Consider the following 21,711-nt stretch of genomic DNA (forward strand, 5'->3'; position numbering starts at 1 on the left):
GTTCTATCTACCGCAGTCATATTTATTGCCTAACCTCCATAACTTACTACATTCGCACACACTGTATATATATGTTCTGTTGTATTTCTGACTTTATGTTTTGTTTACCCCATATGTAACTCTGTGTTGTTGTTTTTATCGCACTGCTTTGCTTTATCTTGGCCAGGTCGCAATTGTAAATGAGAACATGTTCTCAACTGGCCTACCTGGTTAAATAAAGGTGAAATAAAAATAAAATAAAATAAATAGAAAATAAAATACCCTTGAAAGCGCATCGGCTACGGCATGTTTGTTTGTCTGAGACCGCTCCCGAGTGGCGCAGCGGTCTAAGGCACTGCGTCTCAGTGCTTGAGGCGTCACTACAGACCCCCTGGTTCGATTCCAGGCTGTATCACAACCGGCTGTGATTGGGAGTCCTATAGGGCGGCGCACAATTGGCCCAGCGTCGTCCGGGTTTGGCCGGTGTAGGCCGTCATTGTAAATAAGAATTTGTTCTTAACTGACTTGCCTAGTTAAATAAATAAAAGAAAAACACTATGGCTTTTTAAATGCCTACACAAAACCTCCTCTTCTCTGGAGATGGTTTCGAAGCGCTACTGAACAGACATTTTACTGTAAAGGAATGCCGCTTCTGAAGTCCATCACTAAGTGACCGGAACTGTCAATCAAAAAATATTGAGCTGCCTGTGCGCAGACCACTCTCTCCTAAAAAAGTACTTTAACGTTTGTTAAATACCGTTACTTACCAAGTAGGGCTGTCCCTGACAAAAAAAAAATCTTGGTCTACCAAGAGTTGTCTGTTCTTTCAACCAATCGAATGGTCAAATTTTTTGAACTTGTATGTTTTCATATATTGACCCATCCCTATGTGTTTTAATCAAATCACCTATATTCACTGAGCTTGTCTGATGCTTTAAGCACACTGTTTGATTAATCATTAAGACACACAAATGACTAGAGGGAGTCCGACCAGCAATTTGATTGTGCCGGGCCAGGCCCAGGCTCAGAATTACAACCATTTCTGAATTAAAAGTTCTGTTACCGAAATCCCTCATTTCAAAACTGCCCCTTGTAATTCAAAAAATGTAAATAAAATAAATTGACAGTTATGAAGGAAGCGTGAAGATACAGTATTTCAACAGTTCCAGGTGATAGGGCCACACTGATAACTTGAGCTTGGTTCCCAAGTTTCTAAACCATACCAAACCATCTTTGTTATAGTGTCGCCATAATATTTGAATTGAGGAAGTGTGATCATAATCATTAGGATATTTTAGCGGTCTGCAATACATCCTAAATGCCCCCCAGCCTTCAGATGTGAGCTAAACAGTGCAAATGACCTTGAGATGCGTTAAGGCTATGGATGAGAAAGTTAACATAGAATTTCCAAACGTTTAGGTCAGTTGTATGCTGCTTTGCTATCTTAACAGCAAGGGTTGCATTAAATAGGCTCTATTTTTTTACTGATGCATTTGGCAATATTCAATTTATACGCACAGAACATACAAACAAAAGCATTCACTGTGTACGTTGCTAGGCTACATGTAGGCCATTCATATATAGGCTCAGAACTTAGTTCAATTTATCTAATCAGTTATTGTTTTCTTGCTCAAACCACAAGCAACACCTGTCAAACTCAGACTCTCAAAACACAGGGATGACGATTCGCACGGGACTAGTATTATCAGAGGACCTTGGAGTTCGCCAAAAACCAGGAGGTTATTCTGGCTCGAATTGTTACTCTCCTGCCATGTAAAAATGACTGACATGGCAGATTCGGACGGGACTAAAATGACAGATGTGGTGTTTTGTGCTCGTGCACATAATGACATTACCGACCTCCCCCAGTAAAACTAATCCCGTCCCAATAGGGCCTGACCTATAGCACATCATAATCACATCAATACATTGGTTATAACAAACACTGAACGCCGTAACACGTGACAGCAAAATGGATGCAGAGGACGTGACAAATTCATATCTACTGGTTGCTCGTGACATAAAGGGGAAGTCAGTGTGGAATAAATGTGACTAGTTGTTGAAAATACTGGAGATCAAGAAAAAGAAGGTAAGGCGTAAGCGCTGCGTCATATTATGTGGGCCAAACAGGTGCTGTTAGTTTCCAATGTCATTGTTTTGACCATTTGGAACAAAAGTAAACAAAAGTAAATAAATGATAAGCACAGAGAGTCTGTTGTAACAGTCTTTTGTTAAGCCTGTTACACCAAAGACTAAAAACAGTCGCGTTCATTCGTAAATGCAATTTCCGAAATGGAACGGTTTATTTATTGTTTAAGCGAATTATTCAAGGCTCGCTTTATTTTATTTTAAAACTAAAACGCTTGATTGCGTTTCAATTCGTGAATGACTCATATGCTGTGTGATGACATGAATGAATGATTGATTGATACAGTAGCCTATGTAAGTATTGAAATATAAATATAAATAATAAATATAATATGCCATTTAGCAGACGCTTTTATCCAAAGCGACTTACAGTCATGCGTGCATACATTATTTTTTTTTTGTGTGTGTATGGGTGGTCCCGGGGATCGAACCCACTACCTTGGCGTTACAAGCGCCGTGCTCTACCAGCTGAGCTACAGAGGACCACATATATAGGCCTAAGTAAGTTACGGTATTAAGATAAAACAGGATGCACTCTTAGGCCTCCAGCTCAATGGTAGTTATACAAGGCTTCTATACTTCTATACTAAGCCTACTACTAATAATGACATAATAATACTAATAGTAATAATAACAATAAGGAGATCAAGAAAAATGAGCATTATTATTATCATTATTATAAATATTATTTTTCTGACAATTTGGAACAGTGCAAACAACCCAAAAATATGTAAGTAATATCAGAGGCTGTTCTAACTTTTTTTTTTTTTACTGTAACTCCTTTTATTACAGCAAAGCAAAGATTAAAAACAGCCGAATTTGTGAAATTGTTCTCTTGACATGTCGTCCCAGAATCAGTAGGCAATTAAACAAACACTCAAACAGGCAACAGAAGCAGGATCTGTCTTATTTCTGTAGATATATATATGGATGATTTATAAAGCCAGGCACATTTAACAGAAAGGCTATTGATTATAGAACTAATTAAGCTGGCCTTTACTTTTTCCACATTTTGTTACGTTACAGCCTTATTCTAAAATCGGTTAAATAAAACCATTTCCTCAACAATCTACACACAATAACCCATAATGACAAAGCAAAAAAAGGTTTTTAGAAATTTTAGCAAATGTATTAAATATAAAAAAACAGATACCTTATTACATAAGTATTCTGACCCTTTGCTATGAGACTCGAAATTGAGCTCAGGTGCATCCTGTTTCCATTGATCATCCTTGAGATGTTTCTACAACTTGATTGAAGTCCACCTGTGGTAAATTCAATTGATTGGACATGATTTGGAAAGGCACACACCTGTCTATATAAGGTCCCACAGTTGACAGTGCATGTCAGAGCAAAAACCAAGCCATGAGGTCCAAGGAATTGTCCATAGAGCTCCGAGACAGGATTGTGTCGAGGCACAGATCTGGGGAAGGGTACCAAAACATTTCTGCAGCATTGAAGGTCCCCAAGAACACAGTGGCCTCCATCATTCTTACATGGAAGAAGTTTGGAATTACCAAGACTCTTCCTAGAGCTGGCCGCCCGACCAAACTGAGCAATCGGGGAAGAAGGGCCTTGGTCAGGGAGGTGACCAAGAACCCGATGGTCACTCTGACAGAGTTCCAGAGTTCCTCTGTGGAGATGGGAGAACCATCTCTGCAGCACTCCACCAATTAGGCCTTTATGGTAGAGTGGCCAGACGGAAGCCACTCCTCAGATTCTCTTGTCTGAAGAAACCAAGATTGAACTCTTTGGCCTGAATGCCAAGCGTCACATCTGGAGGAAACCTGGCACCATCCCTACGGTGAAGCATGGTGGTGGCAGCATCATGCTGTGGGGATGTTTTTCAGCGGCAGGGACTGGGAGACTACTCGGGATCGAGGCAAAGATGAACGGAGCAAAGTACAGAGAGATCCTTGATGAAAACCTGTTCTAGAGCACTCAGGACCTCACACTGGGGCGAAGGTTCACCTTCCAACAGGACAACGACCCTAAGCACACAGCTAAAACAACGCAGGAGTGGCTTCCGGACAGTATCTGAATGTCTTTGAGTGGCCCAGGCAGAGGCCGGACTTGAACCCGATCGAACATCTCTGGAGAGACCTGAAAATAGTTGTGCAGTGACGCTCCCCATCCAACCTGACAGAGCTTGAGAGGATCTTCAGAGAAGAATGGGAGAAACTCCCAAATACAGGTGTGCCAAAATTGTAGCATCATACCCAAGAAAACTCTAGGCTGTAATCGCTGCCAAAGGTGCTTCAACAAAGTACTGAGTAAAAGGTCTGAATACTTACAGTACCTGTCGAAAATTTGGACACATCTACTCATTCAAGGGTTTTTCTTTATTTTTACAGTTTTCTATTTAAAATTTTAGATTCTTCAAAGTAGCCACCCTTTGCCTTGATGACAGCTTTGCACACTCTTGGCATTCTCTCAACCAGCTTCATGAGGAATGGTTTTCCAACAGTCTTGAAGGAATTCCCACTTACGCTGAGCACTTGTTGGCTGCTTTTCCTTCACTCTGCGGTCCACTCATCCCAAACCATCTCAATTGGGTTGAGGTCGGGTGATTGTGGAGGCCAGGTCATCTGATGCAGCACTCCATCACTCTCCTTCTTGGTCAAATAGCCCTTACACAGCCTGGAGGTGTGTTTTGGGTCATTGTCCTGTTGAAAAACAAATGATAGTCCCACTAAGCGCAAACCAGATGGGATGGCGTATCGCTACAGAATGCTGTGGTAGCCATGCTGGTTAAGTGTGCCTTGAATTCTAAATATATCACAGACACTGTCCAGCAAAGCACCATCACACCACCTCCTCCATGCTTCATGGTGGGAACCACACATGCGGAGATCATCCGTTCACCTACTCTGCGTCTCACAAAGACACGACGGTTGGAACCGAAAATCTCAAATTTGGACTCATCAGACCAAAGGACAAATTTCCACCGGTCTAATGTCCATTTCTCGTGTTTCTTGGCCCAAGAAGCAAGTCTCTTCTTCTTATTGGTGTCCTTTAGTAGTGGTTTCTTTGCAGCAATTCAACCACGAAGGCCTGATTCACACAGTCTCCTCTGAACAGTTGATGTTGAGATGTGTCTGTTACTTGAACTCTGTGAAGCATTTATCTGGGCTGCAATTTCAGAAGGCTGGTAACTCTAATGAACTTATCCTCTGCAACAGAGGTAACTCTGGGTCTTCCATTCCTGTGGCGCGGTCCTCATGAGAGCCAGTTTCATCATAGCTCTTGATGGTTTTTGCGACTGCACTTGAAGAAACTTTCAAAGTTCTTGAAATGTTCCGTATTGACTGACCTTCATGTCTTAAAGTAATGATGGAATGTCGTTTCTCTTTGCTTATTTGAGCTGTTCTTGCCATAATATGGACTTGGTCTTTTCCCAAATAGAGAAATCTTCTGTAAACCCCCCCTACCTTGTCACAACACAACTGATTGGCTCAAACGCATTAAGAAGGAAATAAATTCCACAAATTAACTTTTAAGAAGGCACACCTGTTAATTGAAATGCATTCCAGGTGACTACCTCATGAAGCTGGTTGAGAGAATGCCAAGAGTGTGCAAAGCTGTCATCCATGCAAAGGGTGGCTTTTTGAAGAATCTCAAATATAAAATATATTTTGATTTGTTTAACCCTTTTTTGGTTACTACATGATTCCATATGTGTTATTTAATAGTTTTGATGTCTTCACTATTATTCTACAATGTAGAAAATAGTAAAAATAAAGACAAAACTTTGAATGAGTAGGTGTTCTAAAACTTTTGACTGGTACTGTATATATATATATATTTTATTATGCTACTGCTCGACTATAGAAATCTCGGTCGACCAAACAATCCACCAGTCGACTAAATGGGGTCAGCCCTATTACCAAGATATTTGGTAGAACGAAAACACATCTTCCGCTAGGAATCAACTCCTAAGATTCAGTATTTTTGGAACGGAGGAGACTGATTAGTTGCCGTACTTCCGAGAACTCAAAACACTTGCATCTTTCATAGCGAGCTAGCGAGGGACGGAGAGAGAGGGGAGGGGCGCAGTATAGGTAGGTCGGCCATCAGGCAGACAGGCCTAGTGCATGGTTCTGACTATCTATCTGGAATCAAAAGCTGTATCTCGCAATGGGATGCTGTGTTTCGCAATATCTTGGCTTGTAAAGTCTTGCTACTTCTGTAAAGCAGGGCCTGTCATCAAAGAATAGGCTAGGATATTGTACAGTCGTGGTCAAAAGTTTTGAGAATGACACAAATACTAATTTTCGCAAAGTCTGCTGCCTCAGTTTTGATGTTTGCAATTTGCATATACTCCAGAATGTCATGAAGAGTGATCAGATGAATTGCAATTAATTGCAAAGTCCCTCTTTGCCATGAAAATTAACTTAATCCCCAAAAACCATTTCCACTGCATTTCAGCCCTGCCACAAAAGGACCAGCTGACATCATGTCAGTGATTCTCTCGTTAACACAGGTGAGAGTGTTGACGAGGACAAGGCTGGAGATCACTCTGTCATGCTGATTGAGTTAGAATAACAGACTGGAAGCTTTAAAAGGAGGGTGGTGCTTGAAATCATTGTTCTTCTTCTGTTAACCATGGTTACCTGCAAGGAAACACGTGCCGTCATCATTGCTTTGCACAAAAAGGGCTTCACAGGCAAGGATATTGCTGCTAGTATGATTGCACCTAAATCAACCATTTATCGGATCATCAACAACTTCAAGGAGAGAGGTTCATTTGTTGTGAAGAAGGTGTCAGGGCACCCAAGAAAGTCCAGCAATCGCCAGGACCGTCTCCTAAAGTTGATTCAGCTGCAGGATCGGGGCACCACCAGTGCAGAGCTTGCTCAGGAATGGCAGCAGGCAGGTGTGAGTGCATCTGCACGCACAGTGAGGCGAAGACTTTTGGAGGATGGCCTGGTGTCAAGAAGGGCAGCGAGGAAGCCACTTCTCTCCAGGAAAAACATCAGGGACAGACTGTTATTCTTCAAAGGGTACAGGGATTGGACTGCTGAGGACTGGGGTAAAGTCATTTTTTCTGATGAATCCCCTTTCCGATTGTTTGGGGCATCCGGAAAAAAGCTTGTCCGGAGAAGACCAGGTGAGCGCTACCATCAGTCCTGTGTCATGCCAACAGTAAAGCATCCTGAGACCATTCATGTGTGGGGTTGCTTCTCAGCCAAGGGAGTGGGCTCACTCACAATTTTGCCTAAGAACACAGCCATAAGAGCGTCTGCTAAATGACTAAAATGTATAAGTAATGAATAAAGAATGGTACCAACACATCTTCCGAGAACAACTTCTCCCAACCATCCAAGAACAGTTTGGTGACGACCAATGCCTTTTCCAGCATGATGGAGCACCTTGCCATAAGGCAAAAGTGATAACTAAGTGGCTCGGGGAACAAAACATCAACATTTTGGGTCCATGGCCAGGAAACTCCCCAGACCTTAATCCCATTGAGAACTTGTGGTCGATCCTCAAGAGGTGGGTGGACAAACAAAAAACAAAAAATTCTGACAAACTCCAAGCATTGATTATGCAAGAATGGGCTGCCATCAGTCAGGATGTGGCCCAGAGGTTAATTGACAGCATGCCAGGGCGGATTGCAGAGGTCTTGAAAAAGAAGGGTCAACACTGCAAATATTGACTCTTTGCATAAAGTTAATGGGATTTTAATAAGGGAAAAATTATTTAACATTAAGGATCCCAATTTTGTTTAAGAGTTTTAACGTTTAATCGTTTACGCCCCTAATCCCTACGCCGACAGCAGACGGTCAGGAAGGGGCCCCTTCAGATCTATCAGTCTCCGATACACCATTTGATGGTTTGGAGACTGACTTTGGAGATAGTATGACAGTCATTCATTATTACAGGGATGTTATGACAGGGCCTGTATATCACAGTGTGATGGTACCATTCACTATAACAGGGATGTTATGACAGGGCCTGTATATCACAGTGTGATGAGACAGAGTGTGACATCTATCAGAATGTATGACTGTCCCCAATCACACAGCTGTCACCTCCATTTACACACACACACACACACACAGCAACATGGATGTGACCTGTGTGTCATGCTTCCCCTCAACATCCCTCCTCTTCCTCTCTTCCTGTTCTTCTGTGTTTTTTCCCTCATTCACACTCTCTCTCTCTCTCTCTCCATATTCCTCCATCTCGCTCTCTCTCTCTCCATCTTCTTCCATCTCTCTCTCTCTCTCTCCATCTTCCTCCATCTCTCTCTCTCTCTTTCCATCTTCCTCCATCTCGCTCTCTCTCTCTCCATCTTCCTCCATCTCTCTCTCTCTCTCCATCTTCCTCCATCTCTCTCTCTCTCTCTTTCCATCTTCCTCCATCTCGCTCTCTCTCTCTCATCTTCCTCCATCTCTCTCTCTCTCTCCATCTTCCTCCATCTCTCTCTCTCTCTCTTTCCATCTTCCTCCATCTCGCTCTCTCTCTCTCCATCTTCCTCCATCTCTCTCTCTCTCTCCATCTTCCTCCATCTCTCTCTCTCTCTTTCCATCTTCCTCCATCTCTCTCTCTCTCTCTCTCCATCTTCCTCCATCTCTCTCTCTCTCTCCATCTTCCTCCATCTCTCTCTCTCTCTCCATCTTCCTCCATCTCGCTCTCTCTTCCTCATTCCCTCCTTCTCTCCATCCCTCTCCTTTCTCACCTTCCTGCCACACAGCGTAATCACTGAAAAGACATAAACTCTAAACGTTAGTGTGTAGAGTGGGGGTTGTAATGTCTGCTAATTGGTGAGACGATTATCCTCCTCTTGTCATTACACACACACACACACACACACACACACACACACGGTTAACACACAGTCTTGCCCCAGTTGTCTGGTTGTGTGAAACACACACAGGGTTAACACACAGTCTTGTCTCTGGTTGTGTGAAACACCTTGTAATGAAGACAGATTAACAGCCAGAACAGAACTGTATTATCCTGGTGTGATAACAGAACAGAACTGTATTATCCTGGTGTGATAACAGAACAGAACTGTATTATCCTGGTGTGATAACAGAACAGAACTGTATTATCCTGGTGTGATAACAGAACAGAACTGTATTATCCTGGTGTGATAACAGAACAGAACTGTATTATCCTGGTGTGATAACAGAACAGAACTGTATTATCCTGGTGTGATAACAGAACAGAACTGTATTATCCTGGTGTGATAACAGAACAGAACTGTATTATCCTGGTGTGATAACAGAACAGAACTGTATTATCCTGGTGTGATAACAGAACAGAACTGTATTATCCTGGTGTGATAACAGAACAGAACTGTATTATCCTGGTGTGATAACAGAACAGAACTGTATTATCCTGGTGTGATAACAGAACAGAACTGTATTATCCTGGTGTGATAACAGAACAGAACTGTATTATCCTGGTGTGATAACAGAACAGAACTGTATTATCCTGGTGTGATAACAGAACAGAACTGTATTATCCTGGTGTGATAACAGAACAGAACTGTATTATCCTGGTGTGATAACAGAACAGAACTGTATTATCCTGGTGTGATAACAGAACAGAACTGTATTATCCTGGTGTGATAACAGAACAGAACTGTATTATCCTGGTGTGATAACAGAACAGAACTGTATTATCCTGGTGTGATAACAGAACAGAACTGTATTATCCTGGTGTGATAACAGAACAGAACTGTATTATCCTGGTGTGATAACAGAACAGACACTATTCAACATGTGTGTTGTGTTCACCCCAGAGTGTGTTGTATGCCAGTGTGTGTGTGTAGCGTTCACCCCAGAGTGTGTTGTATGCCAGTGTGTGTGTGTGTTGTGTTCACCCCAAAGTGTGTTGTATGCCAGTGTGTGTGTGTTGCGTTCACCCCAGAGTGTGTTGTATGCCAGTGTGTGTGTGTTGCGTTCACCCCAGAGTGTGTTGTATGCCAGTGTGTGTGTTGTGTCCGCATACATAGGTTTGGTTTGCTTCTAGCTGAACTCAGCGAGGGGAAGTGAACATCTCCCATACGCCCTTAAAATACATTCGCTTGGGAAAAAAAGTATATATTTGTGTTTTATCCTCCTTGAGACGCCATACCAACAACATACCCAGTAACACTTCCTCAAAATAGTCAGAATCAATCTAAGATAAATCAAGAAATATGTAATTAATCTTAGACATCTAAGATGTTTGGTGCAGTATTGTATCAAGTATCGATGAATGACAACAAACACTTCATTGAAGAATCCATACTGTTGACCAATCACTGACGAAGGGGCATGGACTTCGTGTGCCGAACTTCGGCTTGCCTCAAGAAAAAAAAATGGTGTTCACGAACAGCCGAAAAAACCCTAGCCGAAGACTAAATCGAAGAAAAACGTCACCAAATTGTCATCGTATATGAACTGTTTCAAACTGTTTCGGATGTTCGCACGTTCCTTAAGACTCTCTCTTGTCCTGTGTCTGTAGGCTACCCAGGAGGTTACCCCACTGCTGCTCCCACCTACACACCCAACCTCTACCAAACGGGTAGTCCAGGGTACCCACCAGGTAAGAACACACACACACCCAACCTCTACCAAACGGGTAGTCCAGGGTACCCACCAGGTAAGAACACACACACACCCAACCTCTACCAAACGGGTAGTCCAGGGTACCCACCGGGTAAGAACACACACACACCCAACCTCTACCAAACGGGTAGTCCAGGGTACCCACCGGGTAAGAACACACACACACCCAACCTCTACCAAACGGGTAGTCCAGGGTACCCACCGGGTAAGAACACACACACACACAATTTCGACCGGAACAGGTAGTCCAGCCTAAAACTGAGTTTTTTGGAGGAAAAACACAGATTTTATAGGGCTCCCCTTAGTTGTTTATTAACCATTATTTTACCAGGTATATTGACAGAAAACCGTGCACGACTTTCTCTTGTACACTAAGGACCCGGGGGAGAGAAGAATGTGCCTATTTGAAAGTTATAATTTTTTTTGTAGCTCAGCAACATTTTAAAAAGTAGCTCTCTTGCAAGGAAATGTTGGAAACCCAGTTATAGAGTAGTCAGCTGCCCCCTGCTGGTTCTAGCAGAGTACTACACATATAGTAGGACACAAAGGTAACAGTAGGGTTGAATGGCAGGAAACCACTCCCTTTTCCCGGGATAAATAACTGTGAGAAACCGGTAAATTATAATAAATGATATCAACAGCATGGTGCGAAATGGAACTGTTAAATTATATGTGATGTCTAAATCTGGCTTCTCTATGGCCTTCTCTCTGATCTCTGCATGATCAATCATTAACGCTCATGGTGGGGACAGACAGCCCATCTCAGTATGGAGCGCAGTTCACAATGCATGTAGACCTATCATCTCATGGTAACTTTTATTCTTGTGACAGATAGGCCTACATTTGCTACAGCATAGCCTATGGTACAGTAATATAAGCACCGAATGCACATCTAATTTACCCATCTCCATCTGGCTTTCGGGATCACCTTATTTTTTGTTATTGTAAATATGTTTTTATTGCAGCTGCAGAGTTTTAAAACAGCCTCTCACTCAAATATTGTTGCTTTGAATTAGTGTGTGCGAGTCGTTTTTCTCTCCCATTCAAGTTGCTTTGGAATGGGGTATTGTGTGTAGGTTGATGAGATAAAAAAAAAAAAAGTAATCCATTTTAGATTAAGGCTGTAACATAATGTGGAAAAGGGAAGGGGTCTGAATACATTGTAAATGCACTGTGTGTGTGTGTGTGTGTGTGTGTGTGTGTGTGTGTGTATATATATATATATATATATATATATATATATATACACACACACACATACAGTGCATTCGGAAAGTATTCAGACCACTTCCCTTTTTCCACATTATGTTACAGCCTTATTCTAAAATTGATTACATTTTTTAAAAATCTCATCAACCTACACACAATACCCCATTCCAAAGCAAATGGATTAAATAGTTTTTTTTTCCCTCATCAATCTACACACAATACCCCATAATGACAAAGCAAAAACACGTTTTTTGAAATCTTTGCAAATGAAAATGTTTAAAATGAAATCACATTTACATAAGTATTCAGACCCTTTACACCTTTGGCATCGACTACAGCCTCAAGTCTTCTTGGGTATGACGCTACAAGCTTGGCACACCTATATTTGGGGAGTTTCTCCCATCCTTCTCTGCAGATCCTCTCAAGCTCTGTCAGGTTGGATGGGGACCAGATAATCTTGTTTTTTATGGTCTGAGAGTCCTTTAGGTGCCTTTTGGCAAACTCCAAGCGGGCTGTCATGTGCCTTTTACTGAGGAGTGGCTTCCATCTGGCCACTCTACCATAAAGGCCTAATTGGTGGAGTGCTGCAGATATGGTTGTCCTTCTGGAAGGTTCTCCCATCTCCACAGAGGAACTCTGGAACTCTGTCAGAGTGACCATCGGGTTCTTGGTCACCTCCCTGACCAAGGCCCTTCTTCCCCGAGTTTGGTCGGGCGGCCAGCTCTAGGAAGAGTCTTGGTAATTCCAAACTTCTTCCATGTAAGAATGATGGAGACCACTGTGTTCTTGGGGACCTTCAATGCTGCAGAAATGTTTTGGTACCCTTCCCCAGATCTGTGCCTCGACACAATCCTGTCTCGGGGGCTCTATGGACAATTCCTTCGACCTCATGGCTTGGTTTTTGCTCTGACATGCACTGTCAACTGTGGGACCTTATATAGACAGGTGTGTGCCTTTCCAAATCATGTCCAATCAGTTGATTTTACCACAGGTGGACTCCAAGTTGTAGAATCATCTCAAGGGTGATCAATGGAAACAGGATGCACCTGAGCTCAATTTCGAGTCTCATAGCAAAGGGTCTGAATACTTATGTAAATGTTTTTTTCAATTTTTTATTTGTAATACATTTGCAAAAATGTCTAAAAACCTGTTTTCGCTTGGTCATAATGGGGTATTTTGTGTAGATTGATGAGCATACATTTAGATCCGTTTTAGAATAAGGCTGTAACGTAACAACGTGGAGGAAGGGGTCTGAATACTTTCCAATGCACTGTATGTGTTAACATGACTGTTAAATGCACTGTAAATGCAGTTCTTGACTTGGACTGAAATAGGTGCCGGTACTCATTTTGGGTGCCGGTACTGTTTATATTTAGGTGCAGGAGCGCCACAATACTGTTGAGCCAAAATTCTATAAGAGGAACAGGACCTCAAGCAGTAGAAGATTTTGAGGTGCCGGCACTCCGCTCCGGTGAACTCCTGTCCAAGTCAAGCACTGTGTAAATGGCATGTTATAGAAGGGTCCAGACAGCTTTTGTGTGATTTCGCATGTTTTTGAGAAACTTTCCCCAACCATATAATCACTTCCTCGTTGTGTAACATGAACAAAGGCTCGAAAACACCCCAAAATGTTGTTTCAGAAACGGCAAAGCTCTCAGTATAGTGATGCAGGTCTTTTGATATTGTACACATGAAATTGTGCCATTCAAAAATGTATATTCCATTTACCTCTTCGTCCATTCTTCAGGTAACTGCCAAAATAAACAAAACACTAAATGAGGGTTGCAAAGTATATTGAAAGCATGGAGTACTTCCACCCAGGAAGTTCCAGACACTTGTACAATCTATGCCAACGTGCGTTGAAGCTGTTCTGGCTGCTCGTCGTGGCCCAACGCGGTATTAAGACACTTTATGTTGGTGTTTCCTTTATTTTGGCAGTTACCTGTAGCAGCAGGCTACACAGAGAATGGAACAGCTGGAAACGGCTTGAGTCGCGCAAAAGGGAAGATAACGTTGCGGATAAAGTTCGGAATGACACGATTTCATGTCTCGAAAAGGCCATATTTTGGGTGTTTTTGGAGCCTCATCACTACAGTCTCCTAGTGGTAGAGCCTCATCACTACAGTCTCCTAGTGGTAGAGCCTCATCACTACAGTCTCCTCCTAGTGGTAGAGACTCATCACTACAGTCTCCGCCTAGTGGTAGAGACTCATCACTACAGTCTCCTCCTAGTGGTAGAGCCTCATCACTACAGTCTCCTAGTGGTAGTCTCATCACTACAGTCTCCTAGTGGTAGAGCCTCATCACTACAGTCTCCTCCTAGTGGTAGAGACTCATCACTACAGTCTCCTCCTAGTGGTAGAGACTCATCACTACAGTCTCCTCCTAGTGGTAGAGACTCATAACTACACTAGGAGGAGACTGTAGTGATGAGGCTCTACCACTAGGAGGAGACTGTATTGATGAGTCTCTACCACTAGGAGACTGTAGTGATGAGTCTCTACCACTAGGAGGAGACTGTATTGATGAGGCTCTACCACTAGGAGACTGTAGTGATGAGGCTCTACCACTAGGAGGAGATTGTAGTGATGAGTCTCTACCACTAGGAGGAGACTGTAGTGATGAGGCTCTACCACTAGGAGGAGACTGTAGTGATGAGGCTCTACCACTAGGAGGAGACTGTAGTGATGAGGCTCTACCACTAGGAGACTGTAGTGATGAGTCTCTACCACTAGGAGGAGACTGTAGTGATGAGGCTCTACCACTAGGAGGAGACTGTAGTGATGAGGCTCTACCACTAGGAGGAGACTGTAGTGATGAGTCTCTACCACTAGGAGGAGACTGTAGTGATGAGGCTCTACCACTAGGAGGAGACTGTAGTGATGAGGCTCTACCACTAGGCGGAGACTGTAGTGATGAGGCTCTACCACTAGGAGGAGACTGTAGTGATGAGACTCTACCACTAGGAGGAGACTGTAGTGATGAGGCTCTACCACTAGGAGGAGACTGTAGTGATGAGGCTCTACCACTAGGAGACTGTAGTGATGAGACTCTACCACTAGGAGACTGTAGTGATGAGGCTCTACCACTAGGAGGAGACTGTAGTGATGAGGCTCTACCACTAGGCGGAGACTGTAGTGATGAGTCTCTACCACTAGGAGGAGACTGTAGTGATGAGGCTCTACCACTAGGAGGAGACTGTATTGATGAGTCTCTACCACTAGGAGACTGTAGTGATGAGTCTCTACCACTAGGAGGAGACTGTATTGATGAGGCTCTACCACTAGGAGACTGTAGTGATGAGGCTCTACCACTAGGAGGAGATTGTAGTGATGAGTCTCTACCACTAGGAGGAGACTGTAGTGATGAGGCTCTACCACTAGGAGGAGACTGTAGTGATGAGGCTCTACCACTAGGAGGAGACTGTAGTGATGAGGCTCTACCACTAGGAGACTGTAGTGATGAGTCTCTACCACTAGGAGGAGACTGTAGTGATGAGGCTCTACCACTAGGAGGAGACTGTAGTGATGAGGCTCTACCACTAGGAGGAGACTGTAGTGATGAGTCTCTACCACTAGGAGGAGACTGTAGTGATGAGTCTCTACCACTAGGAGGAGACTGTAGTGATGAGGCTCTACCACTAGGCGGAGACTGTAGTGATGAGGCTCTACCACTAGGAGGAGACTCTCTACCACTAGGAGGAGACTGTAGTGATGAGGCTCTACCACTAGGAGGAGACTGTAGTGATGAGACTCTACCACTAGGAGACTGTAGTGATGAGGCTCTACCACTAGGAGGAGACTGTAGTGATGAGGCTCTACCACTAGGAGGAGACTGTAGTGATGAGGCTCTACCTCTAGGAGGAGACTGTAGTGATGAGACTCTACCACTAGGAGGAGACTGTAGTGATGAGGCTCTACCACTAGGAGGAGACTGTAGTGATGAGACTCTACCACTAGGAGGAGACTGTAGTGATGAGGCTCTACCACTAGGAGGAGACTGTAGTGATGAGGCTCTACCACTAGGAGACTGTAGTGATGAGGCTCTACCACTAGGAGACTGTAGTGATGAGACTCTACCACTAGGAGACTGTAGTGATGAGGCTCTACCACTAGGAGGAGACTGTAGTGATGAGGCTCTACCACTAGGCGGAGACTGTAGTGATGAGTCTCTACCACTAGGAGGAGACTGTAGTGATGAGGCTCTACCACTAGGAGGAGACTGTAGTGATGAGGCTCTACCACTAGGAGACTGTAGTGATGAGGCTCTACCACTAGGAGGAGACTGTAGTGATGAGGCTCTACCACTAGGAGACTGTATTGATGAGGCTCTACCACTAGGAGACTGTAGTGATGAGTCTCTACCACTAGGAGGAGACTGTAGTGATGAGGCTCTACCACTAGGCGGAGACTGTAGTGATGAGTCTCTACCACTAGGAGGAGACTGTAGTGATGAGGCTCTACCACTAGGAGGAGACTGTAGTGATGAGGCTCTACCACTAGGAGGAGACTGTAGTGATGAGGCTCTACCACTAGGAGGAGACTGTAGTGATGAGGCTCTACCACTAGGAGGAGACTGTAGTGATGAGGCTCTACCACTAGGAGGAGACTGTAGTGATGAGGCTCTACCACTAGGAGGAGACTGTAGTGATGAGGCTCTACCACTAGGAGGAGACTGTAGTGATGAGGCTCTACCACTAGGAGGAGACTGTAGTGATGAGTCTCTACCACTAGGAGGAGACTGTAGTGATGAGGCTCTACCACTAGGAGGAGACTGTAGTGATGAGGCTCTACCACTAGGAGGAGACTGTAGTGATGAGGCTCTACCACTAGGAGGAGACTGTAGTGATGAGGCTCTACCACTAGGAGGAGACTGTAGTGATGAGGCACTACCACTAGGAGGAGACTGTAGTGATGAGGCTCTACCACTAGGAGGAGACTGTAGTGATGAGGCTCTACCACTAGGAGACTGTAGTGATGAGACTCTACCACTAGGAGGAGACTGTAGTGATGAGGCTCTACCACTAGAAAGAGACTGTAGTGATGAGGCTCTACCACTAGGCGGAGCCTGTAGTGATGAGTCTCTACCACTAGGAGGAGACTGTAGTGATGAGGCTCTACCACTAGGAGGAGACTGTAGTGATGAGGCTCTACCACTAGGAGACTGTAGTGATGAGGCTCTACCACTAGGAGGAGACTGTAGTGATGAGGCTCTACCACTAGGAGACTGTATTGATGAGGCTCTACCACTAGGAGACTGTAGTGATGAGTCTCTACCACTAGGAGGAGACTGTAGTGATGAGGCTCTACCACTAGGCGGAGACTGTAGTGATGAGTCTCTACCACTAGGAGGAGACTGTAGTGATGAGGCTCTACCACTAGGCGGAGACTGTAGTGATGAGTCTCTACCACTAGGAGGAGACTGTAGTGATGAGGCTCTACCACTAGGAGGAGACTGTAGTGATGAGGCTCTACCACTAGGAGGAGACTGTAGTGATGAGGTTCTACCACTAGGAGGAGACTGTAGTGATGAGGCTCTACCACTAGGAGGAGACTGTAGTGATGAGGCTCTACCACTAGGAGGAGACTGTAGTGATGAGGCTCTACCACTAGGAGGAGACTGTAGTGATGAGGCTCTACCACTAGGAGGAGACTGTAGTGATGAGTCTCTACCACTAGGAGGAGACTGTAGTGATGAGGCTCTACCACTAGGAGGAGACTGTAGTGATGAGGCTCTACCACTAGGAGGAGACTGTAGTGATGAGGCTCTACCACTAGGAGGAGACTGTAGTGATGAGGCTCTACCACTAGGAGGAGACTGTAGTGATGAGGCTCTACCACTAGGAGGAGACTGTAGTGATGAGGCTTTACCACTAGGAGGAGACTGTAGTGATGAGGCTCTACCACTAGGAGGAGACTGTAGTGATGAGGCTCTACCACTAGGAGGAGACTGTAGTGATGAGGCTCTACCACTAGGAGGAGACTGTATTGATGAGGCTCTACCACTAGGAGGAGACTGTAGTGATGAGGCTCTACCACTAGGAGAAGACAATGACTAGTCATACGCTGACTGGATGACATGCTATGGCAGTGTTCATTTTGGCATTCTTTTTTTAGATTTATTGTAGTCTTAGTCATTTTGACCAAAATATCAAGTCACATTTTTGTCATTTGAATAATGGTTTAGTCTAGGATTTGTCAAAATGACAAAAAGTTGGCAATTTTTGTCAACTAAATGCCCTTTCTATTTAGTCATCAGATTTGTATTGCCTCATTAACCTATAGTAAACATAAATAACTGACTTCCATGGGCATACATAGCCTTTTCCTACCAACATATTTTTCTGCATTATAGAAGGATTATCTGGCCATGTAAATTCCTAATTCAGCCTACATAGATATTGCACGTTACATGAGAGAGCGAGATCACTCCGTGACAACAGTCACTGACTCAGAGGGTAGAACACATTTCAAACATTGCTTTCTTTCTGTGCCACCAAATGTTTGCATGCAGGCTACTGGTAATGCTATTGGTAATGTTCAGTTGAAAAACATTCTTGAACTTTGCAGATAGAAAACCATGAATAAGAGCCGACGTTATTTCTTATTCAACATGTCAGAGAGGCATGTTTGTTCTACATAGCATATTTCTATCTGAACGTTCCAAAACATTGCATCCTGCTGAATGCAGCCCAGGTTGTTAGCAATAGCTAGTTAATGAGGTAACATGACTGAACAAGGTGTAGCCTAAATAAATGGTTAACGGTCCGGTTATTAATGTAAAATGCGGCCCGCCACGATAGAAAGGAAACAAATCGTAGCGCCGGTAGACTTAGTAGTCAGATTTTAGTCAGAGATAGTTTTGTCAAGTTGATTTTTTTAGTCAAATGAAATAGCAATTATTTTGGTTTAGCTATATTTTTTTCTGGGTCTGTTTAGTCAGTTATATAGTCTCTTCAATTGCCTCTGAAAAATAGGTGTTTGACAAATATTTGAGTCACCATTTTTTTGGGGACAAAATTAATACTGTGCTATGATGGTACTAGATTAGGACTGAAAGGAAGGATGTGTTACCCTTAAATGGTGTCTTGGCTGTTGGACCGATGTTTCATATCTCTCTCTCTCTGTGTGTGTGTGTGTGTGTGTGTGTGTGTGTGTGTGTGTGTGTGTGTGTGTGTGTGTGTGTGTGTAGGATACACTACAGCGGGTACTCCATATAAAGTGCCCCCCACCCAGATGAACGGCGCACCCCCGCCCTATTCCCCCTCCCCCAACCCCTACCAAACAGCCATGTACCCAATCAGAAGTGCCTACCCCCAGCAGAGCATGCAGAACCTGCAGAACTTGTATGCACAGGTAAGCACACACACCCTTCACACACCCTTCACACACCCTTCACACACCCTTCACACACCCTTCACACACCCGCACACCCTTCACACACCCACACACCCTTCACACACCCTTCACACACCCTTCACACACACACACCCTTCACACACCCGCACACCCTTCACACACCCTTCACACACCCTTCACACACCCTTCACACACCCTTCACACACCCACACACCCTTCACACACCCACACACCCTTCACACACCCGCACACCCTTCACACACCCACACACCCTTCACACACCCACACACCCTTCACACACCCACACACCCTTCACACACCCACACACCCTTCACACACCCGCACACCCTTCACACACCCACACACCCTTCACACACCCGCACACCCTTCACACACCCGCACCGTACTCTACCAACTCCTACCCTCAGCAGCTTCTACACACACACACCCTTCACACACCCACACACCCTTCACACACCCACACACCCTTCACACACCCACACACCCTTCACACACCCGCACACCCTTCACACACCCACACACCCTTCACACACCCGCACACCCTTCACACACCCACACACCCTTCACACACCCGCACCGTACTCTACCAACTCCTACCCTCAGCAGCTTCTACACACACCCTTCACACACCCACACACCCACACACCCTTCACACACCCGCACCGTACTCTACCAACTCCTACCCTCAGCAGCTTCTACACACACCCTTCACACACCCACACACCCTTCACACACCCACACACCCTTCACACACCCACACACCCTTCACACACCCACACACACCCACACACCCGCACACCCTTCACACACCCACACACCCTTCACACACCCGCACCGTACTCTACCAACTCCTACCCTCAGCAGCTTCTACACACACACACACACACACCTATATACAATCCTAACCTCAGCATACACACACCGTACTCCCTCAACGTCTACCCTCAGTAGAACCTTTACGTATCGGTAAGCTCACTCACACCCTAACCTCTGTCTCTGTCTCCCTGTAGGCAGCATCGTATTATGGCCAGCCAGTGTATGCGGCTCAGCCATATGTAAATCAACAACACTACTCACATGCACACACACACATAAACACACACTAATACAGACCCGCTCTAACCTCTGTCTCTCTGTCCCCTGTAGGCATATTACACGCAGCCAGTGTATGCGGCTCAGCCTCAGCCCCATGTCATCCACCACACCACGGTGGTTCAGCCAAACAGCATGCCCTCAGCCCTCTACCCCGCCCCTGTCCAAGCCCCTAGAAACAATGGAATGGCTGCCATGGGGATGGTTGCCGGGACCACCATGGCTATGAGTGCAGGTAGGGCTGATGACTGAGGAAACTGATGTAGCTACAGAATGTGTTGACGTTACGTGAACAAGGAAGATATTTTCATATTAAATACCTTTTTTAATGAGTGAATTTAATTTCCTATGCTAAATTGATTATACTTAAGTTATGCAAAAATTATAATATTGCTGTTATGTGTTTTTGGTGTAAGTGTTATTAGTTTAGTCGGTGCCATATTGACCATAGTGCTACGGTCAAAACAATAGTGACAAAATGACATCCAACACTGATGATGCGTGTGACGTCCTGTAGGAACCCTGCTGACCACACCCCAGCACGCTCAGCTGGGAGCGCACCAACACGTCACCATGCCACAGTACCGACCCCAGGGCACACCGGGATACAGCTATGTCCCTCCCCACTGGTAGACCCCCCCCCCCCCCCCCCCCCCAAAAAAAAAGAAGTAAGTCATGTGACTAGCTCTCCTTATTTCTCTCTTTCACCTTGAACTTTTTCAAGTAATCTTATAATTCCAAATGTCCACATTCCACTCTCAATCAATCCAATGTCTTGTCACTCTTTCTCTGTCTGTGTCGTGTCATTTCAGATCTGGAGTCCAACATCGTATGCAACTACTCAAGTTTTACACGGGCTTCTTATGGTCACCATGGCAACATCACATCTGTCTGCAACAACAAAACTAAAGAGCAACGGACACTTGCTGCATTCTCTAGTGTTTTACAAAAGCTGCTTTAATTTTTTTTTTTACTCAAAGATTTTTTTTCTTTCTCCATTGATTTGCCAATATTTCGTTGCATTACTTTGTTTTCGTTGTTTTTTGGTGTTGTAATATATATATATTTTTTCCATCATTTAAATTTTTCCATCATCATTGGAACTCCAGAGTGATTGACCAATCACGAGTGTCTGTTGCCCTGCTTGTGGACTGTGTTCTGCTGCTGTGTGCCAGTGGTGGGAATGTACTGCTTACTTCCTGCTCCATCATCAATGTACTGGTCACTTCCTGCTCCATCATCACCACCTTTATCATCACCACCTTTATCATCACCAACTTATGCTGGCAAATTTTCTAACCATTAGATATCAGCACAGGGTTTTGATTTTATTTATT

General features: G+C 44.3%; 1 protein-coding gene across 1 annotated transcript; it reads left to right on the forward strand.

Moving 5' to 3' along the window:
• Positions 1 to 10,590: 10,590 nt before the first annotated feature.
• On the forward strand, positions 10,591 to 21,017 carry LOC311124980 (myelin-associated neurite-outgrowth inhibitor-like; the record flags this gene model as incomplete). The annotated part of the gene is made up of 5 exons (XM_084199067.1): positions 10,591 to 10,671; positions 19,095 to 19,258; positions 20,293 to 20,337; positions 20,429 to 20,609; positions 20,892 to 21,017. Coding segments are annotated over 5 exons (587 nt in total), but the record flags the coding sequence as incomplete, so codon positions are not given.
• Positions 21,018 to 21,711: the final 694 nt, after the last annotated feature.

Source organism: Coregonus lavaretus (genome assembly GCF_964263955.1).
Source record: "Coregonus lavaretus genome assembly, contig: HAP1_SCAFFOLD_3075, whole genome shotgun sequence".
Taxonomy (NCBI): Eukaryota; Metazoa; Chordata; class Actinopteri; order Salmoniformes; family Salmonidae; genus Coregonus; species Coregonus lavaretus.